This window comes from Sus scrofa, chromosome 14 (assembly GCF_054392235.1).
Source record: "Sus scrofa isolate SSC_HxYL_T2T_F1_AM1 chromosome 14, Sscrofa_HxYL_maternal_Yorkshire_Landrace_v2.0, whole genome shotgun sequence".
Classification (NCBI taxonomy): Eukaryota; Metazoa; Chordata; class Mammalia; order Artiodactyla; family Suidae; genus Sus; species Sus scrofa.
In genome coordinates, this window is record NC_139396.1 from 135,703,840 (window position 1) to 135,729,904 (window position 26,065).

A 26,065-nucleotide genomic window follows, 5' to 3' on the forward strand; every position below is an offset into this window, starting at 1 on the left:
AATCTGATGCTTATCCACAGACCACAATTTAAGCACTCAAATTTCAACTACTAAGCAGAGAGAAGTTTTGATTCCTAAAACAGGATTTAAAGATTCTTGTAAGGAAGGCTTATAAAGGGAGAATATATACCACTTGTTAGCAATGATTGACTATGGGGAGTTCTCTTATGGCCCAATGGGCTAAGGGTATGGCGTTGTCACTGCAATAGCTCAGGTCATTGCTGAGGTACAAGTTCAATTCCTGGCCCAAGAACTTCCACATGCCACAGGGGTGCCCTCCCAAAAAAAGAATGATTAACTATGGAGAACTTAATTCCAAAGAACTTTCAATTTTCTAAGCTAATCATTGCTATTTTAACAAGTAAAATTTTAACAAGTAATATTTCAATTACTTTTTTTTTTTTTTTTTGCTTTTTTTTTTTTAGGGCTATACCTGTGGCATATGGAGGTTCCCAGGATAGGGGTCAAATTGGAGCTGTAGCTGCCAGCCTATGCCACAGCCACAGCAATGAAGAATCTGAGTCACGTCTTCGACCTACACCACAGCTCACAGCAATGCCAGATCCTTAACCTACTGAGCAAGGCCAGGGATTGAATCTGCGTCCTCATGGATGCTAGTCAGATTCATTAACCGCTAATCCACAATTCGAACTCTGATTTCAATTACTTTTGTAATTAGGGGGAAAAAATTCTTCTAAATAGAAAAAGCCTACTGGATCAACCTGTAGATACAAAATAAATTACTAATAAAAATGTTCATTAAAACATTAGGTGTATGTGGAGTTCCTGTCATGGCTCAGCACTTAGCAAACCCAACTAGGATCCATGAGGATGCAGGTTCGAACACTGACCTCAATCAGTGGGTTAAGGATCCGGCGTCACTGTGAGCTATGGTGTAGGTCAAAGACACGGCTTAGATCCCAAGTTGCTGTGGCTGTGGCTTAGGCCGGCGGCTACAGCTCCAATTAGACCCCTAGCCTGGGAACCTCCATATGCTGCAGGCGCAGTCCTAAAAGACAAAAAAAAAAAAAAAAAAAAAAATTAGGTGTATAATTAAGTGTGAGAAGCCTCTCCAGCACAGTCACACCCTCATATGTTCTCATGTGCAGCAGGCAAGCGAGGTGGCAAGCGGAGGAGACATTAACCACCCCTTTATGGTATTATTGGTATTTTTTTGTTTTCTTAATAAAGCTCCAGTCTCCCTCATTTGAGCAATACTCTCATTTCCTCTGATGTCTGGATGATCACTAGAGCTACAATCTGCACACCAGCCCTGTGGCAAAGAAACAGTCTCATAATCAGGCACTAGCCAGAAGAATAAGAAACTGCAACAGCCTTCAGTATCAGTATTAAAAATGCTGGATAGGAGTTCCCATCGTCACACAGAGGAAACAATCCGATTAGGATCCATGAGGTTTCAGATTCAATCCCTGGCCATGCTCAGTGGGTTAAGATCCAGCATTGCCGTGAGCTGTGAGTACGTCTCAGACATGGCTCAGATCTGGTGTTGCTGTGGCTTAGGCTGACAGCTGCAGCTCCAATTCAACCCCTAGCCTGGGAACCTCCATATGCTAAGGGTGCAGCCCTAAGAAGACAAAAAAAAATAATAATAATAATTTTTGGAGACAATTGGAAAAAACTAAATATGAACTATATTATATGGTATTAGAGAATTATTGTTGATTTTCTTAGCTATAATGATAGATGTCTAAAAAATATCTTTCATTTTGAGAAACATGGCAAAATACTTATGATGTGAAGTAGAATGACATCTGCAACTTACTTTAAAATGATTCAGTCATAAGAATAACACACAGAAATTGAGAGATGAACCAAATATGGCAAATGTTAATAGGTATATGAGTGATCACTGTTATGATCCTTTCAGTTTCTCTCTACAATGGAGTTTTCTCATCCAAAAAAAAAAAGGAGATAAATGCTACCTCAGTGTTACCATGAAATAAAAGGCTCATTTCCAGAGAATCTTTTTTTTTTTTTTTTTTTTTTTTTTGCCTTTTAGGGCTGCACTTGCAGCATATGGAAGTTCCCAGACTAGGGGTCGAATTGGAGCTGCAGCTGCCAGCCTATGCCACAGCTACAGTAACTCGGGATCTGAGCGGCATCTGTGACCTACACCACAACTCCTGGCAACACCAGATCCTTAACCCACTGAGTGAGGCCAGGAATCAAACCTGCGTCCTCATAGATACTAGCCGGATTCGTTTCCACTGCACCACAATGGGAACTCCCCAGAGAATCTTAAAACTAGGACAGGGAGTTCCCATTATGGCTCAGTGGTTAACGAACCCAAATAGGATCTGTGAGGATGCAGGTTAGACTCCTGGCCTCACTCAGTGGGTTAAGGATCCGGCATTGCCGTGAGCTGTGGTGTAGGTCACAGATGCCGCTCAGATCCCGAGTTACTGTAGCTGTGGCATAGGCTGGCAGCTGCAGCTCCAATTCGACCCCTAGCCTGGGAACTTCATAAGCCACAGGTACAGCCCTAGAAAGAAAAAAAACAAAAAACAAAAAAAACCCATAAGCAGAGGAAGAACAGGAAACCAGACAGAATAAACTCAAACTTTTCTAATACCTATTTCTCGCCCACTTCTATTCTTCAATTCAGAGATGAGTGCTAACACTTCTGTTTTTAAGTGTTAAAGAACGCAGTCCCTCTGAATCTCACCTCTTCCTACTGCACTCTGTACAACAATCCTAACTCTCACCATGAGCTGATGTTTTCAGTTCTTGTCCTCAAAAGGGAATTCCTTGAAACATGCTAATCCCTCTACTTCCCACACACAAGAGTTTGTTGCATCTACTTACCAAAATATGCTAGGAAGACTTGCAAGTTTTTATAGAGATCAATTTTTTCCCCTGTTCTATTCTGGAGCACACCCCTCCAGCTCCAAGTTTTCCCAACACCACCTAATTGCCATCTGACAGTAAGAAATCACTGTTTTCCAGTAATCAGGACCATCGCCTTGCACAGGCAGACCCAATGGTTTGTTTCATCAAAGCTTCAAAGCATTAATGATGCCCCTTGATCAAGCTAAGCAGCTACCTGCCACCTTCTGCTTCGTGAGCCCCCAAAGTATCATGGCTTACCTTTGGTGTCCTGCATGACAATTGAGCTATACTTTAAGAAGGTTATCAGTAGATTACTGGTCTGTACATCTGCATCCAGTGGGAGTTCCACGGAACTTATAACTGGAATAGAACAGATGAAATGCACTTAGGTTATAACATATTCCACATAGTACTTCTGTCTATATAGCCAGCTTGCCAGCAGGCAAGAAAATCACAAAATAATCTTTTCCACAACAGAGGAAAAACTGAATTGTGTCATAAACCTTTTATCTATTCTTCCCAGGCAGCCTCCTCTAGAGCCCTTCCTATCCCCAAGATTAAGCCCAGTGCCTTCTCTCCTATCTAAGAATGCTGGTCTCCAGGAAGAGTTCTTCTCTCCCAACATCCTAAGAAGGGTATTTTTGATTCCACATTCTAGCCCCAAGCAATCCAAAAGGGTTCAAGGCCCTTCTTTTTTTTGGCCACAAGTGCAGCACGTGGAAGTTCCTGGCCAGGGATCAAACCCCCTTGGCAACCATGACCTGTGCCATAGATGTAGCAACACCAGATCCTTAAACCACTGCACCATAGCAGCCCTTCTTCCAAGGCTTTTCTTAAAAGCACTTTAATTTGTACCTAAGGGAAAGAGCTATATTGAATATAAATGAGCCTTGCTTTGATGACTCTACTGCTTAAAATAAATGACAATTCATTCCTAATAAGGAAAGATCTTGCTCAATTTTGAGAATAAGGCTTTAGGCTGGAAATACTCAAGATGGAAGGGAAAAAAGTTTAGGCAAAACTACACTCAAATTTTACTTCTTGGAAGTTCCTCGGTGGTCTAGTGGTTAGGACTAGGTGGTTAGTGCTTTCACTGCTTCGGCCCAGATTCAATCCCTGATCTGGGAACTGGGATCACACATCAAATGGCTGCATGCCACGGCCAAAAAAAAAATCTACTTCTTAATCCTTTCTCCCCTGAAAGGAAACCTGAAAAGGAATACCAGACTGAAAATAGGTGAACATTACTGATTGGGATTGCCTAGGAACTGAGTTTTATATACCTAGCTGCTTGCTATTTGTAAGAGAAATTACCCGGCTACACTCTCTAAGCCACAGTCCCGATGAACAATAAGGGATCAGACTAGGGCTGACCCACTCAGGAGAGCCTTAATATAGACTTTCCAAGTTTCTAAAACTTGAAATTAGACATCTTGTTAAATGCTTTTACACAAAGACATAATATATAAGCAAAAGCAGGCTCATGATGGCCCACTACCAGATTAGAGAATCTACAGCTTTCTGTTATATTTTCACCTATGAAGATTCAGCTGAGTTTGGGACCTTATTTATAATATGTATTCATAACCATAATGAATCCCTCTGGAGTTATTACAATGTATGCAGAGAACATTTATTAACAATGGAAAACATTTGCATATTATAGGTCCATAATACACAGCAAGCACAGCAAAAAGCCCTATGAGAAGAAATTAGCATGCCCAACCCTTGGCCATTTTCCCACAGTTCGGCCTCCAAGAACTAATAAAAGACAAATACATTTCTATGTTGAAACACTCAAAGGTTTTGATTCAAGTTACGGGTTAATGACCTAAGACTGTCACTTCAAACTACAGCCTATTCTGAAGCTCAGAGCCCATAATCATTCCTCTGTCCAACACAAAGAGGCATCTAACTGGTAAACGAGGTTTTTTTCCCACTCAAACACAGTAACAACTAGAAAACTGTCTTATGTAATATGGAGAAATATAGAAGTATATGTATTTTTAGTTTACCAGAACATCTTCTCATGCCAAGACTGAGCTGTCAAATGTCAAGTCTGAACTGAGAACAAATGTTACAGCTAAACTGCTGGCCTTTAAAACAATGGCTCCAGTGACATACCTTTAAATATAACTAGGCTACTGAGCACCAGTTACATTAAAAACCAATTAAAAACCAAAACTTAAAAACAGGATTATAATACTTAGGACCCCTACAGGGAGGAAACGAATTAGAAGGAAAAGGACAAAAATAGGAGAGAGAGAATAAAATCCCTCACAAACTAAAATCTCCTTCCTAAAGAAGAGTGATTCCTTGAATAACTCCTTGATCTTTGGATTCATAATTCTTCCCAGAAGCCTTTGTCAAGGGAGATAGTCAATTGAAAGTGGGCTGACTCCATCTTCCCACTAGAGAAAAAAAAGCTCGCTGGTTGTAGGTAAGTAAGCACAAATCCTGCCATTGCATAATCAGTGTGTGGGTAGAAGTGTTCACAATGAACAGTTTGAAAGGCAGTTCTCTGAAGCATCCAAACCCCAACATCACATGGAACTTAGACACACACACACACACACACACACACACAGCACTTTTGATATCCATGGTAACCAGGCAGGCTTCATCCTTAAAGAGAAAGAAGAGTATTTCCACTGGATTATTTGGTGACCTGAATAAGCAGGGACAGGTAGGCAATCCTTCCCATTAAGGGAGGCAGCCTCCTGTTGTTAAGATACAGGTATGCCCCGCTTTTCAAAAACTCATTTTATATAAGCCATTTTGCTTTTATTTATTTATTTATTTATTTTTGTCTTTTGTCTTTTTGTTGTTGTTGTTGTTATTGTTGCTATTTCTTGGGCCGCTCCCTGGGCATATGGAGGTTCCCAGGCTAGGGGTCCAATCAGAGCTGTAGCCACCGGCCCACGCCAGAGCCACAGCAACGCGGGATCCGAGCCGCGTCTGCAACCTGCACCACAGCTCTCGGCAACGCCGGATCGTTAACCCACTGAGCAAGGGCAGGGACCGAACCCGCAACCTCATGGTTCTTAGTCGGATTCGTTAACCACTGCGCCACGACGGGAACTCCCCATTTTGCTTTTATAAAAAACCTACATTAGTATCTGCTTTCACTACCAGAGAGAAATCCAAAGAGGATTTTCACTTTTAGGAAAAAAGGCAGGAGTTACCGCACAGTGAAAATGAATCTGACTAGGAATCACAAGGTTATGGGTTCGATCCCTGGCCTCACTCAGTGGGTTAAGGATCTGGCATTGCGGCTTGGATCTGGTGTTGCTGTGGCTGTGGCCTATGCAGACCAGCGGCTGTAGCTCTGATTAGACCCCTAGCCTGGGAACCTCCATATGCCGCAGGTGTGGCCCTAAAAAAGGGAAAAAAAGAAAGAAAGAAAGGAAAAAGGCAAAGAGTTCCAAGGCTCTGTGGGTTAAGGATCCAGGGTTGTCACTGCTATGGCATGGATCACTCCTGTGGCAGGAATTCAATCCCTGACCCAGGAGCACGTGTATGCCACAGGCATAGTCAGAAAGAAAGGAAGGAAGGAGGGAATGGAGAAAGGAAGGAAGAAGGGAGGGACGGAAGAAGGAAAGAAAGGAAGGAAGAAGGAAAGAGGAAAAGGTGAAACAGGGAGGAGCTAAGGAAATTAAGAGGTACATGCTACTATGTATAAAATAAGCTACAAGGATACATTGTATAGCACAGGGAATATAGCCTACATTTTATAATAACTATAAATGGAGTACATAAGGATCTGGCATGGCCACAAACTGTGGCATAAGTCAAAGACATGGCTTGGACCCTGGGTTGCTGTGGCTATGGCATAGGCCAGCAGCTGTAGCTCTGATTCAGTCCCTAGCCCGGGAACTTCCATATGCTACAGGTGTGGCCATAAAAAGAAAAAGAAAAAAAATGGAGCACAATCTTTTATTTTATTTTATTTTAGGTACAGGTTAGATCCTGGCCTGGCGCAATGCATTAGAGATCTGGTATTGCTGCAGCTGTGCCTTGGGTTCAGTCCCTGGCCTGGGAACTTCCATATGCCTTGAGTGCAGCCATAAAAAGATAAAAAAGTGAAGAAAAAAAAAAAAAAAAAAAAGACAAGTGATAACAGTATCGGTGGGGATGTGGCGAAAAGGAACTCTTGTGCACTGTTGATGGGAGTATAAACTGGCGTCACCACTAAGGAAAACTGTATGAAAGTTCCTCAAAAAATTAAAAACAGAACTATCATACCATCAGCAATCCTACTTCTGGGTATATACCCAAAAGAAATAAAAACAGGATATCAGAGAGATGTCTTCACCCCTATGTCATTACAGCATCATTCACAGTAGCCAAGATATGGAAATAGCCTAAGTGTCCATCAACAGATAAATGGATAAAGAAGATGTCATCTGTATATATATAAAATTATGTATATATAAATATAAAAAATTTATATGAAAATGTATAAAATGCAGCCACAAGGAGGAAATTCTGCCATTTACAACAACATGGATGGACCTTGAGGGCATTATGCTGAGTGAAATAGGTCAGAAAGAGAAAGACAAATATTGTATGGCATCATTTATACATGGAATCTTAAAAAAAAAAAAGTCAAGCTCATAGAAACAAAGTGTAGAAAAGTGGCTGCCGGGGGTTGTGGGAAATAGGGAGAGGTTGGTAAAAGGGTATAAACTTTCTGCTATATGATTAACAAGGTCTGAAGATTTAATGTAAAATATGGAGACTATATTGATAACATTATGCTGTATAAATGAAATTTGTTAAGACAGTAGAACTTACATGCTCTCATGCCCTCCAAAAAATAAAAATAAACAGATAAATATGTGAAATAATGAATTTGTTAATTAAATATGCAGGGAATTATTTCACAGTGTATATGCATATCAAATCACCATGATATATACTTTAAATATCTCACAATTTTATTTGTCAATAAAACCTAGATAGCTGAAAATAAATTAAAAAGTATACATGTACAGGAGTTGCCATCATGGCGCAGCAGAAGCAAATTCGACTAGGAACCATGAGGTGGCGGGTTTGATCCCTGGCCCTGCTCAGTGGGTTAAGGATCCAGCGTGGACATGAATTGAGGTGCAGGTCAAAGATGTGGCTCGGATCCCACGGCAGGTGTAGCTCCAATTGGACCCCTAGCCTGGGAACCTCCATATGCCTCAGAGGCTGCCCTAAAAAGAAAAAAAAAAAAGTATACACATACAACTTTTTTCCCCTCAAATTCAGGCAAAGAAAAGTAAAAAAAGAAATTCCTGGAGTTCCCGTCATGGCTCAGTGGTTAACAAATACGACCAGGAACCATGAGGTGGCGGGTTCGATCCCTGGCCTTGCTCAGTGGGTTAAGGATCTGGCATTGCCGTGAGCTGTGGTGTAGGCTGCAGACTCGACTCAGATCCTGCGTTGCTGTGGCTGTGGTGTAGGCCAGCGGCTACAGCTCTGATTCGACCCCTAGCCTGGGAACCTCCATATACCGCAGGAAGCGGCCCTAAAAAAGACAAAAAAAAAAGAAAAAAAAGAAAGAAATTCCTAACAACTACAAATGAATGTAACAAGAGACAAGAGTTTAAGGGAGCAAACTGAGATCCTGCTGTATAGCGCTGGGAACTATATCTAGTCACTTATGATGGAGCATGATAATGTGAGAAAAAAGAATGTATACATGTATGTGTGACTGGGTCACCTTGCTTGTACAGTAGAAAACTGACAGAACACTGTAAATCAGTGTGGTGGAAAAAATAAAAATCATTTTAAAAAGAGCAGTTTAGGGGTAGGTGGTGGGGAAGCTTTCTTCCCCACCAGAAAAGACAAAAATTGAAAACCGCATTCAGCATTTGTTTTGCAGCAAGTAGTAATAGAGGCAGCAAGCATCCCAAGCAGTGAGAGGCACTAACAAATTCCTTCCCCAGGAGCTAAGCATCTAAGTATCAAGCCACCATATCTTTGAACTGTGTCGGTGAGCATCTGTGCTTTACCTTGATTTTCTCTGGGCATCTCTTAGCAAGATGTGTCCTAAGGTAATTGTTTACACCATTTTGGGTTTTTTTGGAAAGTTTTATAGGAGAGCTCTGCTTTCAAACAGCAGGGGAAACCTCTATTTTGGAATTTGACTTCCAACTCTAAACAGATCCATTTTGCTACCATAGGCTTGAATATCAGTGGCACCTCTCAGTCATGCTTTTGTACTACTTATACTACCTTGAAATTCTACTCCCACAGGTATTACATGAAATTTTAAAGGAGAAAAAGCAGATCAAAGAAGATCATGTTACATACAGACCGTAGGGAGGCACAAAGAAAGTTTCAAAGTTAGACTTCCTATACTTCTTTACCCAAAATGAGGTCAACATTTGAGACAAAACATCCAGGATTAATGAAGATTATTTTTTGGTTAAGGTATTCCATCAAACAGATTCAGCTGAAAATAGAACCAATTCAGGTTGACACAAAGTTTACTGGGCAAAACCCATAATTTCTTTTCTGTTACCCTTTTCTTAAATTTCAGCGATAAAATATATAAAGGAGGTTTTTTTGTTATTGTTTTTTGTTTTCATTGTTGTCTTTTTAGGGCCACACCTGTGGCATATGAAGGTTCCCAGGCTAGGGGTTGGATTGAACCTATAGCTGCTGGCCTACACCACAGCCACAGCAACACAAGACCTATAACCCACTGAGTAAGGCCAGCAATCAAACCCACATCCTCATGGATACTAGTCGGGTTCGTTACCACTGTTCCACTACGGGAACTCTGAGAGAAGTCTTAAATACCCACAAAACTCCCAATTATTCATTTGACATTTTCTACATGGGTGTGGCTGGCAGAAACATAACAGTGAGCAAATCCCAGGTGTGCTTTCTCATTCATCTATTCAACAAATATTTACTAACCAATGGCCGTGCTGGGCACAAGGCTGTGTATTTAACAAAATAGGCATGGTCCCCACCCTGATCCATATTGTGGTTCTTAATCTTGACTCTCACTAACCTTAGGCAAATCACTATTTTGATAAACAAAATAGGCATGGTCCCCACCCTGATTCATATTGTGGTTCTTAATCTTGACTCTCACTAACCTTAGGCAAATCACTTATTTCTCTGACCTCAATTCCGCATTTGTCAAATGATAACATAAGATAACATTACTATGCTACATTTCTTTCAGTGAGATATTCATAAAATATCTCATGTGAGTTTCACAAGCACCCTGAGAGTCTGGCAGGAGAGGCATCACTGACCTCTGAGGTCCCTTTTAAATCTAGCATTCCGTTGATTCTACGACCATTCCAAGGAGGACAAGCTGGAGTTATGTAGCTTCTTATATAGACAAAAGCACTTGACTAACTTTCCCAAAGTTTTCTTCAGAGCTTCAGGAGTCCTGAAGGACAGTTCTTCAGATAATTTCTTCAGTGAAAGAATTAACAACTGCGCTTCTTGTTCAAAAACAAAAAACTATGCTTACCTGTAAAGATTCAAGATCACATTAATCAAGAAACAAAGGAGGTGGTAGACTTACCATCAGAGGAGGGCGGTGTGGTCCCAAGTGGTGTGACTGGTGTTGTAGGAGCAGGATTGACAGGGGTTGTTACCATGCCTATTTCTGGATGACTCTGAAAGAAAACACAGAAAAAGGTAAGAAAAGAAAAAAGCTAGTTCTGGGTATCTTCTGCTCATCCTTTCTGATATTCCTGGCTTAAAGCAGACAGAAAGCTCACTGAGGAGGGACTACTTCTACAGTTGGTTCCATGAGTACCTGACTAGAGCTGATGCTTGCTAAACTCTAATAAGAAGCTCTGGAAGATGTGGTATATATACACAATGGAATACTACTCAGCCATAAAAAAGAATGACATCATGCCATTTGCAGCAACATGGATGGAACTAGAGAATCTCATCCTGAGTGAAATGAGCCAGAAAGACAAAGACAAATACCATATGATATCACTTATAACTGGAATCTAATATCCAGCACAAATGAACATCTCCTCAGAAAAGAAAATCATGGACTTGGAGAAAAGACTTGTGGCTGTCTGATGGGAGGGGGAGGGAGTGGGAGGGATTGGAAGCTTGGGCTTATCAGACACAACTTAGAATAGATTTACAAGGAGATCCTGCTGAATAGCATTGAGAACTTTGTCTAGATACTCATGTTGCAACAGAACAGAGGGTGGGGAAAAAAAATGTAATTGTAATGTATACATGTAAGGATAACTTGATCTCCTTGCTGTACAGTGGGAAAATAAAAAAATTAAAAAAAGAAGCAGCTCTGGAGTTCCCATTGTGGCTCAACAGTAACGAATCCAACTAGTATCCATGAGGATGTGGGTTCAATTCCTGGACTCACTTGGTGGGTTAAGGATCCGGTGTTGCCGTGAGCTGTGGTGTAGGTCGCAGATGTGGCTCAGATTCCGCGTTGCTTTGGTTGTGGTCTGGGCCGGCAGCTGTAGCTCTGATTGGACCCCTAGCCTGGGAACTTTTTTTTTTTTTTTGTCTTTTTGCCTTTCCTAGGGCCGCTTCTGCAGCATGTGAAGGTTCCCAGGCTAGAGGTCTAATCGGAGCTGTAGCTGCCGGCCTACGTCAGAGCCACAGCAACGCCAGATCCAAGCCGCATCTGTGACCTACACCACAGCTCACGACAACGCTGTATCCTTAACCCACTGAGCAAGGCCAGGAATGGAACCCGCAACCTCATGGTTCCTAGTCAGTTTTGTTAACCACTGAGCCATGACAAGAACTCCTAGCCTGGGAACTTCTATATGCTGGTGGTGTGGCCCTAAGAAAGCAAAAAAAAAAAAAAAAAAAAAAAGAATCCAGTTGTAGTTGATCACTGTGGAGGTTTAAGTTCAAACCCAGCCTGGTACAGTGGGTTAAAGGATCCAGCATTGTCACAGCTGCAGCTCAGATTCGATCCCTGGCCCAGGAACTTCCACATGCCACAAGTGCAGCCATTAAGAAAACAGAAAACAAAAACCTAGGGTAAACAAATACACAGGATTATTCCACAAAAAAGGGGCATTTGCAGTCCTATCTGAACCTGGGCAGGGACTATTCTTTTCAGAGCAACCTAAAACATATCTACAGACTGTTCTAATGACCACATAGTTGACTAATAGACACAAGTGAGCCAAGGGGATAACAAGTACTATAAAAAGAGCTATGCAGAGGGCAGTTCTTATTCCACAGTAAAGAGTATGTGAGATGGGGAAGCAAAGACATGGGGGAAGACGTCCACTAGAGACCAAAACAGATGACTCCTCTTTCCCTCACCTTCCTTAGCCATCCCTGCCACATCAGCTCTTGTGAATTAAGCTGAGTGGTGGCTATTCCCTTCTCGTCCCCAACAGCTTTACCAAATTTTACCTTCCTCACTTCTTCCTTAAAATCAGTTACAGAATTTGGAGAGCAGACAAAGAACATCATGAGAATAGTGGATCAAGTCTCATGTCATTAGTCATGAGAAACGGTAAGGGCCTCCTAGGCAGAATCCAAACCAGCACACTGCTTTTAGACCTTATTTTTTTGTTTTTGAAATGCAGTAGACCCATACACATCTGCCCTTTGAAAAAAAAAAGCATAAGCAAAACTTTGCTTTAAAAGAAACTTTCATACATATTTTAAACAGTCTGGCTTTAAAATAAAAACACTTTATCAATTTTTAAAGACAGCTTTTATGGGCAGCACTTGAGTTCTCAGCCTGCTTTAGTCCCTTCTGTACCAACTACTAAGGGTATTCCTTAGGCAAGTGACCTGGCACTGAGGATTCTATGACTTCCTGCTTTCGATATTTGTAGGCCTTTTTTGTTGTTGTTGTTGTTAACAGCTAGCCTCATAAAGCACAGGATATTTTGTACTTTTCTTCTCTGGAAATGGGTGAGATAATAAGATAAGTGACGTGGCCTACTTTATCTCTAGTTGTAATTCCAAAGAGGTTTAGCAAACAGAAAGCCTGTTATAAAAATCCGTAGGGGCAGATAATACCAAGAGATTTCCAATGAACAAAATGAAATAATCTCAACTCATTTGGATTAACAGAATCAGTAAACTGGTGAACACCATCAACTTTGCATGTTATCCGATCCACTTTGGCACCAGATGGAAATATACATATTTGACAAGAGTATGAAGCAAAGGCAACTGATGCAATTCTTCGTTACTGTCACTCACCAATACAAAGCAGGGTTTGCATAGGCACAGCCAGTTAAGCTTCTCGACAGAGTGAATCTATATGAAATTCAGGGAGAAAAAGGTTTTTAACATAACCAACCTGGGCTAACACTGTGATGAAGTTGCGATTTAAATGAACAGCTTCGTAAAGTGCCAGAAGGATGGCCTCATTGGTTCTGAAGAAAAAGAGAACAAATTTGGAGATTCTCTTATAACAATGGAGTTAAAAGAATATAACCACCAAGATAAGATTTCACCCCAAATCATTATAAATCCTTTTGAGTTTCTCTCTCTCTCTCTCTCTCCCTCTGTTCAGCAGGCCAGGCCAGCAGCAACCTGAGCCATTGCAGTGACAATGCTGGATCCTTAACCCACTGTGCCGCAAGAGAACTCCCCCTTTGAGTTTATAATGCTCCATTTATTTCCTTTTTGGGCTTATGTAAAGAGTATACAATCAAGGCCTTAACTTTAATTTCTTAGAACTAGTTCTTATCTACTTTATTCACTATTTCCCCCCTTTCACTTTTTCACCCCAATCCAGCTAAGTCTTAACTGGCTCAGACACCCAGCCCTTCTTCATTTCATTCCAGAGACAGCTGGGAACAGTTTTGCAGTTTCTTGGGGCTCAATACGTGTAACCAAAGCAGAGGTTTCTAAGGTTCCATTACTGTTTAAAACTCAAGAAACATTTGACAAATCACCAAAAAAGTATGAATCCATAAAAAATTACCGGAGGCAATATTTCACACTTTCATATCCAGTGAGACAGCCCACACTAAAGTTCAAAGCACTGAACAAGAATGTCAGGTACTTACTGTACTGAGATTTTCTCATGGGCATCTGCTATGAACATACTGCCCACCTGTGGAAGAAAAGGGGAATTGCAGACTCATATAGCAGGGAAATGTGAGAGGAGCTCTGTGCCTATGAAGCCTTTAAATGAATGGAAAATACAAGCTGCTTGCAGCCTGAGAAAACTTGGAACCCTGGCCCACCAGTCACACACACCAAAACCAACTCACTCTGAAGATCCTAAAAGAATCATAAAGTAATAAATGAAATAATGAAAATTCCCTGAAATATCTTTACTTAAGGGACCTAAAAAAAAAATTACAGTACTTTGGTCCAGCTCTCCCTTTAATGTTTAAGTTTAGTAACCACTGACAGCACGTAATGGTAACCTAGACATCCTCATCACTTTGCATCTTTCCTGGAAGTTGCTTATTTGAAGTCAGAAACTAACTTACAAAGGATATCACAGAAGGCAGGCTGTTCATCCAACACAGAGCCGTCTCTTCAGGGGACTATACAGGTTTCAGACCAGAAGTGTCTAAATGAAACCCACTGTCCATCCTTCACATCATAAAATCTTTTGTTTGTGTCCAAGGCAGGACAGCCAAGTAAGTACATGGAGGAGGTTGCCTCCAATATATGTGATATCAGAGGCACCGAGATAGATGCCCATCCCTCTAAAAATACTTTTCCACCTACTTACTGATGTCCCAAACCATGTAGCTAGAGCTTCGTTTATTCAGTACAAAACTTTTTCTTCTTGGCTAAAAGGGAAAGGTCCCTAGGAGCAATTTAATTCATCTAATTAAATACCAAAACAGCACTCGCACTGCTCTAACATCTGAGTGACTACCCATTTGTGCTTCAGAGTTCAAGAGTTTATCAAGTCCTTTCCTTGAGAGTAAGCTCTGAAAAAGAAGGCATAGATATTGAGGGCAAAAAGTGGCCTTTAGGGGAGCAGAATGGAGGGAAGATTGCTATTTCTTGTAATGAACTCAAAATCTGTCTTGCCCTAGGGCTGATTACTTGAATACTAATGCCCAAGAAGACTACGTTCTAACACCTTCTACATTTTTTTTGGCCACCTCTGAGGCATGTGGAAGTTCCCAGGTCAGGGATCAAACCCGCACCATAGCTGTAACCAGAGCCACAGCAGTGACAACACCAGATCTTTAACCTGCTGAGCCACCAGGGAACTCCCTAAGATCTTCCAGATTTTTTACTTAAAACTTAGTCCCAGATTGGAGTTCCCATTGTGGTGCAGCAGAAACGTATCTGACTAGGAACCATGAGGTTGCAGGTTCGATCCCTGGCCTTACTCAATGGATTAAGGATCTGGCGTTGCCATGAGCTGTGGTGTAGGTCTCAGACGTGGCTCGGATCCTGTGTTGCTATGGCTGTGGTATAGGCCTGCAGCTGTAGCTCTGATTAGACCCCGAGCCTGGGAACCTCCATATGCCGCAGGTGCAGCCCTAACACACACACACACACACACACACACACACACACACACACACACACAAATAGTCCCAGATCATCTGGCCCAAAATGCTTTTGTGCCAAGGCTGAGAAACCTTGCTCAGGAGTCTTGCAAACTGAACCACTAACTTTCCTAAAGCACAAACCTCTCAGCCCTGATCCTTAAACTTTAGAGAGTGGCTCAGATCAGTGTACCAACCCCTTGACTCCAGGACCAGCTATAAGAGATAGAGGGGCCACAGCACACAGCCAAGGATCACAAAGGGTTGGACTCAGATCTCAATGCTCCTATTCTGTCTTCCATAGCATCAGTCCTCAAGCAGAGCCAACTCTTTAGGAAACAAAACTCTGGCTCAATATGAACTTTCTTTTTTTTTTTTAGCCTTTAAAAAACTATATTAATTAATTTGAAAAAAATCAGTCCCAGAAAAATCAAAGCTCTTCTTTCCCCTATCTCATTTGGGTTTGGAAATCACTAAAAGAGATACAGCTTTCCAAAACAGCTGCTATGAGCAGCTTCTCTCCTTTCATCATACCATCATCTCAAACATCTAAATTTCTAAGTCCAGACTTGTCTACTCCTGAAGAGCCCATATATTTCTGAGCAGGAGAGAAAAAAACAAGTAGGACTTACCATATTTGTTAAAGCAGAGAAAAAACCACTCTGGTGTTCTTCTTCCTTGTCTTTATACTGTCTGAACAAAAATAAATTCAACTTTAGTATTATTTATCACGTATATCTTTGTCCAGGGCATACTAGGTAATCAGGGCAGCTCACTCATAGAATTCACTGACTCCAGAAAACAAAAGCATTATGACAATCGAGCCACTGTAGTTTCCCCTGCAAACTAAGAGGCACCCATCTGCTCTTGAGGTAGCATGTTACCAAAATGCCCGGTTACTTTGGGAGAGACTTAGAAAGCAAGCTGCAAAAGTGTGAAACTGCTCTAACATATGGCTGATCCAGTTATTTCCCAAACAGACTATTGCTTGAAAAGTGTGACAGTAAAATTACTTTAAGGCTGTAACAGTGAAAATCTTGTTTGTTTTTGAAGGAAGAGGAGGGAAATCTGTGAGCTAAACTATTTGTGGAGATAGGACAGATTTGAAATTCCCAATTGTGTGTGAGGAAAGTCTGGAAAGGAGTAAGAAAGCTCCTGCCTGGCCCTTACCAGAATTAGATACAGTTCTGGTTTCCATTTACTGAATACTAGGTCCTTCCCCACCCCCAACAAGAGGGAAAGTAAGCACAAGTAAAAAGAGCCCAGGGAATAGATGGATTCTGGGAAGCTGCAGTTGATTACTGATAAAAAGAAGCATCTGTCAAACCAGAACTAATTCAGTGCTTTCTCTTTTTATTTATTTATTTTTTTTTCAGGCACACAAAAAAAGTAGTGCTTCCCAAACTGTTTTACAGAGAAAACGGTATTTGTATGATACATTGGGCTAAATGGAAGAGCCTGCTTGTGGGTGGAAAACAAGCTAAGATGCTCTGCAATATATACCAAAGTTTGCAAAAGAACGCTTGTATATAAGAATTGCTTCAACAAAAGTTGGACCCTGACCTGGTGGCTACTTTTTCAGTAGTGTTAGAAACAACCCGGGCTAAAGTCATCGAGCCAAGCTAGAGCAAATGCATCTGCCAGCAGCTGTTCCTCTGAATACTCTTCTACAATAGGTAAGGGACCCTCACCCAAGAACTCTTAACAAAGTTGTTTCCTACTCAACCAATTCAAATGAAAATTAGAACCCTCTCTTCTGGGAAGGTGGACTTACCTGTTGTACTCAGATAAAGCTTGAGCAATCACAAGCCCCATTCCCTAGAGAGAAAAAAGATAGCAGAGGTGAAATAAGGGGCTGGTGACAATGCTATGACTACGCCAGGGAAAACACTAATTACAGCTCCACAGTCCAAGCCCAAGAAGTTCTACCTGAAAGGAGGCAACAAGGACAGAAATTCTGAGAGATCAAAAGGAACTTCCTTGGAGGAATTCCCTAGTGATCTATTGATTAGTACCCAGCACTTTCACTGCTGTAGCCCAGGTTTAATCCCTGGTCTAGGAACTGAGATTCTACATCAAGTTGCTGCATTCAGTGGCCAAAAAAAAAAACAAAAGAGAGAGAGAGAGAGAGAGAGGAGAAAGGGGAAGACAGTGTCCCAATTACATCTTTTTATTTTTTTTTTTTTTTTTTTTTTTTTTTTTTTTTTTTTTTTTTTTGTCTTTTGTTGTTGTTGTTGCTATTTCTTGGGCCGCTCCCTCGGCATTATTGTTGTTGTTGTTGTTGTTGCCATTTCTTGGGCCGCTCCCGTGGCATATGGAGGTTCCCAGGCTAGGGGTTGAATCGGAGCTGCAGCCACCGGCCTACGCCAGAGCCACAGCAACGCAGGATCCAAGCCGCGTCTGCGACCTACACCACAGCTCACGGCAACGCTGGATCGTTAACCCACTGAGCAAGGGCAGGGACCGAACCCGCAACCTCATGGTTCCTAGTCGGATTCATTAACCACTGCGCCATGACGGGAACTCCAAGTGTCCCAATTACAAAAGGAACTTCTCTGGAAAGATTTTTCTGATTTAATTATCTTAATGTTTCTAGACACAATTAAGAGAGTAACAAGGGATGAAACAGACCAGCCCAGGCCACTGTCTCTAAAGCACCCACAATAAAAGTGACAATGAGTCCAGTGTTCTCTGAAGGTACATATAGACAAGCCACTCTCTTTCAGCCACAGGAAAACAGGAGTGTAACGGGAAGAAGCATCCAATAAATGTTGAAGTACCTTATCAACTTTCCACCTAGAACCTGCTAAGCATATCACAAAGATCAATTAAGGCCACAAGCATCAGTCAAGTGTGCTTTATTTTATAAGAGAAATTAGAAGAATGAAGAAAGCAAGACAGAAAGAGAATAAAGCAGACACCTGGTCATCTTCTTTCTCCCTATATTCAGAGATCAGATGTTATTTCCCAAACCTTCAAGGATATATGTAGGAGATATATATCATCCTCCATGTTTCAGCTATAAATATAATCTGGCTGGTTCCACAAGAAGAAATCTCCCAATATTATAGTCTTCTAAACCTTTTTTTTTTTTTAATTTCAGCTTTACTGAAGTATAATTGACATATAAGATATTTTAAGGTGTACATCATGGGTGATCTGACATCCCATCTAAACCTCCTTATTGCTGGAAATGTAACTTCTTGACTCTGTAGAATAACCAACCTCAGTATACTCGAATATGAAATATAACTGACCATTTCATTGATTAGCAAGCAAATATCCCCTCAAACCTTCCTTTCATGATGAGAAGACAGAAAACAATAAAACAGTAGCACTGATGCACTAAAAAGAAATACTCGTTCCCTCTTTACAGTCAGATGAAATTAACACAATAGCTCTATACTCTCTGACCTAAACATCCACTAAAAGTAAGGCTACCGAAGGCAAATAATTAAAACAATACATAAGTATCCAGATACTCACATTGAGTGTGGCTTCATCATCCACAATAGACAGCTTCACAATATAAGGATTCACAGACTGTCAAACAAGAGAAGACTCCAGGTGAGCGTGACCTAGTCAAGAACCCATTAGTTATTTAACAAAGTATTAACAAAAATGCTTCTATAAGGTGCTCTCTCTCTAGAGTGATAGATATTCCTAATACCTATCCCCAACTATCTTGCCAGTTGACTTCCCCCATTTCCAGTAAACCTCTCAGTGTGCATGGGCAGTCACCAAGCCCAAACACACACCCTGGTTCTGTTCTACCACCATTTTCCTCTAGACCTAATCAGCTTGGGCCTACATCTGCCACTTCTTCCATCTTTCCCTCTTATTTGTTTCTAAGAAGTAAGTGAACAATCCACAACACTCACTTTGTCCTATCCTGCCAATAATTTACTAAGTCCACAGGGACAGCTGTCTTTTGGGGAACATAAAAGCTTCCTTGCCATAAGGCACAAATTTATAAGTTGCTAACTTACACTCTCATCCCAAAGGCTCCCTAACCATTCCACAAACTATATCCAAGGACTGATTCACCCACCCGTAAAACAAAGCCACCTTGGGGGTGGAAAGTGGCAGCTGTTAAACAGCCAAAGAGGCCATTTATGGATCCAATACCCAAATAACACTGCAGGGGAACTGAAAAAAAGATGTAATTACCCAAACTACAATCTGGTCAGGACACTGGGATTTAATGACTCTCCCATCACTTAAAGCATTGGAAGATTTCTTGAGTTTTTCCATATTCAGTCACAGCTGGGCAGCATATGGAAATGGACATATATTTAAACTCAATAAGCAACTGGGCCATCTCCTACCGGTAGGATGAGAACCAACGACCTGCTCACCTTGAAAACATCCCCCCCATAGGATGTGAGGAAAGATCAGGCACCAAATCTAACCCAAGGGGAGCTAGAAACAATTGTCCTCAGATGGCAGTTTTTACAGCATCCAAGAAAATTCATTACTCAGAAACGTGGAAACCCAACTGAAAGTCTAAGTCCCCTCCCTGCAGACTTTATTTAATCATTTCTGAGGGAATCTTTTGAATGTCAACTGGGAAAAGAAGCTTTGCTTTCTTAACAGCCCAAATGTTTATAAGGTTTTCTACAACACAATTCGAGGAGGTAAAACCCATCCCCTTTGTTACCTGATCTGACAGAGGAAGGCTCTCAATACTTCTTCCTATGACCAACACCCAAACCCTGCTGATGCTACAGACTTCAGACAAGATCCAAAGCAAGTGGATTCTTGGAAATGAAAATCAGCAGTAGGAAGACCCTGAGATGCCATCATGATGAGAACAACACTAGAAGGAGCAGATCACTGTCTCTTGGCACAGTTTTTGAAAGTCCTACTTACCTTCCCAAAGTAGACTGTCTTAGGTAATAATAAGGACCATCTTGCTAGTGCAAGAACAGCCTGTACATTAGCAACTGTTGCATCAAGGCAAGGTGGCTACAATCAAGGGTTTGAGTTCAGGCTCCTATACTTATTGTGACAAGTTAGCCACATGAATAAAACCAAGCACAATTTTCTCATCTGTAAAATGGGGAATAATATTTCCTTCCTTGAGGTTGCTATGAGATTTAAATCAAGTAAAATCCTTAGCACAGTATCTGGCATACGGCATATAATTGGTAGCTATATTTTTTCTCCTTTGACATTTTTATCACATTCAAAGGAAGCTCTGTAGGGAAAGAAAGAGAAAGAAAAAGGAAGAACTTACAACCTAACATAACAAACAATTTTGTAATTTATGGGAAACATCATGTTCAAAGCAGCAGTTGGGGACCGAGTCACTTTATCTCAGGAGACTTGACCAACCTGGAAGGCCAAGATCTTAATGCTGTGAAATTCTCTATCAGTCGTTGATTTTCCTTAACAGTATATACCTGATGGGCTGGTCATGTTTTAAAACTCAAGGCAGGGAGTTCCCATTGTGACTCAGAAGGTAACAAACCCAACTAGTATCCATAAGGAACCCGACTAGTATCCATGAGGATGAGAGTTTGATCCCCGGCCTTGCTCAGTGGGTTAAGGATCCAGCACTGCCATGAGCTGTGGTGTAGGTCACAGACATGACTTGGACCCCTCGTTGCTGTGACTGTGGCATAGGCTGGCAGCTACAGCTCTGATTCAACCCCTAGCCTGAGAATCTCTATATACCACAGGTGCAGCTCTAAAGAGCAAACAATTTAAAAAAAAAAAAAAAACACAAAAACCTCAAGGCAATCTACTTTTCATCAGCAAGACAGAATTACAAAGTCAGTGAGCCTTCATAGAATCACTCTAATAGAGTTCAGCCTTTATTTGATCTAAAATACACTTAACACATTTCATTGCTCTTCCCTACACCTTTTATTTTGACCTCCTCTGCTTCTTTAGATGAAATGTCTAAAATGGAAGGCATTACTTGAAGTGAGGAAGAACGATTTCCAACACCTAATGTTCCTTCTTTGTTTAGCAGGGTACCACGCCTCCCTGGTGCCCTTTGCAAATTTCTGGAAAAGGTACAACTTACCCCAATGATCATGGGATCAAATGCAACAGTAACTAGCATGTTGATCTCCCTAACACACAACCTCTTGTATTTTGCATAAAAATTCACTAGCTTTTGGTTTTGCCTCGTTCATCTGGAATTCCTCAAGCTCCTGTCAAAAACCTTCCTGCTCCATGGTCACCAGGCTTCCTTTAATGGTTTCTGTTGAGTGACTTATATCAAAAGCTGTAAAGCCCAGATAACTTATACCCACCAACTTGCCCTCCCTTCTATATTAATTCTTCTGGGGCTTCTGACAGACTAGAGATGCATACCCCATTCCAGAAATATGGTTTTCTCCAGTTCCTTGGCCATGTCTAATTTTTCAGGCTGACATTTCCAAAAGTCCTACTGGGCTGAACCAGAGTTCAGTTCACATTTAGAGAAGCCAAGCCACTGCCTCAGAGTGGAATGTATCCAGGAGAATGTTCCAAAAATATTCATTCCTGATGATGGCACTTCCTATCACATATAACTCACCTCTCTTAACTATCTTCAGCACCCTTCCTCAGCTATTTTTCTTGCTGTTATAATAAGGCCCCAGAGGCTTATTACACATGACAGAGATCGCAATGGCTACATGCTGCCCCTCCAGATCACTTTGAAACAGGTGGTGTTAATAAATTACTTCTTTATTAGTAGCTCTGCATACCATTTGTCAGTTCCTTCAAGACAATGAAAACTATCAGCTCCTGGGATTTTTAACACATTAACATTGCTCCACATATTCCAGTCCCTCTTTAAGTATTCTTTCTCCACGACTTCCCCTTCTTTCATATCCCTCCTTATAAGAATAAGCTCCAGAAGTTCCCCTTGTGGCTCGGCAGAAACCAGCCTGACTGGTATCCATGAGGATGAGGGTTCAATCCCTGGCCTCGCTCAGTGGGCAAAAGATCCAGCGTTGCCATTACCTGCAGTACAGGTTGTAGATGCAGCTCGGATCCAGCATTGCTGTGGCCGTGGTGTAGGCCAGCAGCTGCAGCTCTAATTCAACCCATAGCCTGGGAATTTCCATATGTCACAGGTGTAGCACACACACACATACACACCCGCAAAAAAAAAAAAAAAAATAAGCTCCAGATTTTATGTCACTTTGACCTACTAGGAATCATATCAAAAATCACTACATGGGAGTTCCCGTCGTGAAGCATCGAAACGAATCTGACTAGGAACCATGAGGTTGCGGATTTGATCCCTGGCCTCACTCACTGGGTTAAGGATCTGGCCTTGCCATGAGCTGTGGTGTAGGTCGCAGACACAGCTCTGATCTGGCATTGCTGTGGCTCTGGCGTAGGCCAGCAGCTAAAGCTCCAATTAGACCCCTAGCCTGGGAACCTCCATTTGCCACAGGTGCAGCCCTAAAAGGACAAAAGACAGGAAAAAAAAAAAAAAAAAAAAAAAGAAGATCTAGAAGCTCAAAAATTAAAATCTTCCTCCCACCCCGCCCCCACTGGCCCATTTCTCAATTGTATTGCTACCTATTAAATGAAGAAAGTCAAGTTGCCTCAATGCAGCTTCTGACTTCTGGGTTTAATAAGTAATCCTCATGTCCAGGACCCAATGCCAAGTGCTCTCTATTCCTCCAAAGCAATCCCCAGTAAGGCTCCTGGTCTTCCCTAAGTGGCCGACTTCCTTCTCCGTGTACTCTACCTTTTGAGAGGAATCAAGTAGATGCACCAATCCAAGGATAAATCTCTAAGTTCAGCTCTTCATCTCAAAGATCTCTAAATCTGTCCCTGACTAATCCAGAGGCAAAGAGAATGCCAGAATTAATATGGATAAGACTCTGCCTTCAATTTCCACCAAAATCAGAAAGTGTCCCCCTTGGAGTTCCCATCATGGCTCAGTGGTTAATGAATCTGACTAGGAACTGTGAGGTTGTGGGCCTTGCTAAGTAGATTGAGGATCTGGCGTTGCCATGAGCTGTGACGTAGGTCACAGATGCGGCTTGGATCCTGCGTTACTGTGGCTCTGGCGTAGGCCGGTGGCTGCAGCTCCTATTTGACCCCTAGCCTGGGAACCTCCATATGCCATAGGAGCAGCCCTAGGAAAGGCAAAAAGACAAAAAAAAAAAAAAAAAAAAAAAGAAAGTGTCCCCAGACCAACAGTGATACTTATACAAGTATATTAACTGCATTAAGGAAATCCAATATACAAGCCCAATCTTTCAAAATAGATGCATTAGGTCAATGGTTCCCAATCCTGGCTGATCATCACATTCAATAGGAGATCTTTAAAAAAAAAAAAAGATACCCAGGTCCCACCCATAAGAAATTGTGATTTGGTATGTCAAGAGTAAGGCCCAGGAGTTCCTGTTATGGTTCGGCTGTCTCTCTGAGGATACGAGTTTGATCCCCAGTCATGCTCAGTGGGTTAAGGATCTGTCATTGCCACAAGCTGCACCACAGATAACAGATACAGCTCAGATATATGTTGCTATATCTGTGGCAGGCCTGCAGCTGAAGATCCAATTTAATGCCTAGCCCAGAAACTTCCACATGCCAGAGGTGTGGCCATAAAAAGAAAAAGAAAAAAAAAAAAAAAAAAAGAGTAAGGCCCAGATACATCTGCTTTTTTAAAAAGTTCCTAGGTGGAGTTCTCTTGTGGCACAATATGTTAAGGATCTGGTGTTGTCACTGCAATGGCTTGGGTTGCGGCTGTGGCATGGGTTGATCCCTGGCTAGGGAACTTCCACATGCTGGGGACACAGCCAAAAAACAAAAAAAAAGTTCCTAGGTGATTCTAATGATAAACTGGGTTTGGGAAGCCCCATAGTAAGAGAGATTTATTCACTTTCTTAGAAGCTGCACCACAGGATTCTTTAAACAGCTATATCCTCTACTCTACGCTTCTAACATCAGACCTTTAGGGTTTTGTTTTTTGTTTTGCTTTGCTTTTTACGGCCGCACCCATGGCATATGGAGGTTCCCAGGCTAGGGGTCAAATCGAGCTACAGCGCCGGTCTACACCACAGTCACAGAAACACAGGATCCAAGCCGCGTCTGCCACCTATACCACAGCTCACAGCAAAGCCAGATTCTTAATCCACTGAGCGAGGCCAGGGATCAAACCTGCCACCTCATTGTTTCTAGTCGGATTCTCTTCCACTGTTCCACGACAAGAACTCCTAATAAAGGACTTTTAGAACTCCTAATAAAGGACTTTTAGAACTCCTAATAAAGGACTTTTAAACTTTTAAATTTGGTTTATCAAAATTAATCAATTAATCACTTTGCCTAACGTAGAAGACATAATGTGGCCACACACTTCTAGGAGCAGCCACATTTAGGAAGATTATAAAAAGATAATAGCTATCCATTAGGTGATCCACTTACCTCATATTTTCTGTAGTTCACCAGCAAAGCCAAGAGGACCACAGCATCATAACCATGTTCCCTACGACTTGGGGGATGGGAAAGGATCTGTAACCAGAACCAGAAATGGTGAGAGTGCTTGAGGAGGTGGTTCACGCAAACGAGAAAGAGATGATGAGGGAAATGACCTACCTGTAAAATTGCTTCAAATATACTGTTGATCATCACATATTCCAGGATAGTGTTCTGGCTGATATTATCTGTCACCTGAATACAAAAAAAAGGCTACTTAAAGTCTGTACTCTGATATCTCATGTATATCTCCTCTCCTAGTATCTAAAGAAACAGAAATGCTAAAACAGTGTACTAGATACTTAGCAGACCTTTCATAAGCACCCCTAAAGCCACCAGAGCCTGAAGAGACACACTAGAAGGGTAAGAAACTAGCAAATTAAAACTTCCTAAATCTTTGAACTTCTCACTATTTCTCTCAAACCCACATACAAACATACAGTTTCTTGGGTTTCATTTCCCATATTCACAGGAAGAAGTTTATGATCCCAAAGCCTTGAAGTGGTAGCAGAGAAAAGCAACCACCTGAAGTAAATGAGTTAATACCCTATACTTCTCCCATTAGAAGATACAGGCCAGTTTCTTGCTTTAAAATTAAAAGCCAGGAGTTCCCGTGGTGGCGCAGTGGTTAACGAATCCGACTAGGAACCATGAGGTTGCGGGTTTGGTCCCTGGCCTTGCTCAGTGGGTTGAGGATCCAGCATTGCCCTGAGCTGTGGTGTAGGTTGCAGACGCGGCTCGGATCCCACGTCGCTGTGGCTCTGGCGTAGGCCGGTGGCTACAGCTCTGATTAGACCCCTAGCCTGGGAACCTCCATGTGCTGCAGGAGTGGCCCAAGAAATGGCAAAAAGACAAAAAAAATAAATAAATAAATAAAAGCCAGGAGTTTCTGGAGTTCCCATCACGGCAGAGTGGAAAATAATCTGACTAGGAACCATGAGGTTGCAGGTTCGGTCCCTGCCCTTGCTCAGTGGGTTAAGGATCTGGGATTGCCATGAGCTGTGGTGCACGTCACAGACGAGGCTCGGATCTGGCGTTGCTGTGGCTCTGGCGTAGGCCAGCGGCTACAGTTCTGATTAGACCCCTAGCCTGGGAACCTCCGCATGCTTGGAGACGAATCTGACTAGTATCCATGAAGATGAAGGTTTGATCCCTGGCCTTGCTCAGTGGGTTAAGGATCCGGCGTTGCTGTGATCTACAGTGTAGGTCATAGACACGGCTTTGATCTGGCGTTGCTGTGGCTGTGGCATAGGCCAGCAGCTACAGCTCCAATTTGACCCCTAGCCTGGGAACCTCCATATACCAAGGATGCGGTC

At 41.9% G+C, this 26,065-nt stretch overlaps 1 protein-coding gene across 12 annotated transcripts in view; it reads right to left on the reverse strand.

The window, feature by feature from the left end:
* The window catches only part of ARMH3 (armadillo like helical domain containing 3), a 195,404-nt gene that overhangs the window by 145,779 nt on the left and 23,560 nt on the right, over nucleotides 1-26,065 (reverse strand). For all 12 annotated transcript variants that reach the window (XR_014826797.1, XR_014826798.1, XR_014826799.1 and 9 more), the window contains 9 exons: nucleotides 24,870-24,944; nucleotides 24,699-24,785; nucleotides 18,798-18,854; nucleotides 17,086-17,129; nucleotides 15,944-16,004; nucleotides 13,854-13,900; nucleotides 13,139-13,214; nucleotides 10,391-10,484; nucleotides 3,109-3,210 (listed from right to left, as the gene is read on the reverse strand). Coding sequence is in view for 6 of the 12 variants with exons in the window: in XM_021072731.2 (XP_020928390.1) it covers nucleotides 3,109-3,210; nucleotides 10,391-10,484; nucleotides 13,139-13,214; nucleotides 13,854-13,900; nucleotides 15,944-16,004; nucleotides 17,086-17,129; nucleotides 18,798-18,854; nucleotides 24,699-24,785; nucleotides 24,870-24,944 (643 nt within the window). In the remaining 6 variants the exon portion in view is untranslated. The remainder of the gene's footprint in view (nucleotides 1-3,108; nucleotides 3,211-10,390; nucleotides 10,485-13,138; nucleotides 13,215-13,853; nucleotides 13,901-15,943; nucleotides 16,005-17,085; nucleotides 17,130-18,797; nucleotides 18,855-24,698; nucleotides 24,786-24,869; nucleotides 24,945-26,065) is intronic.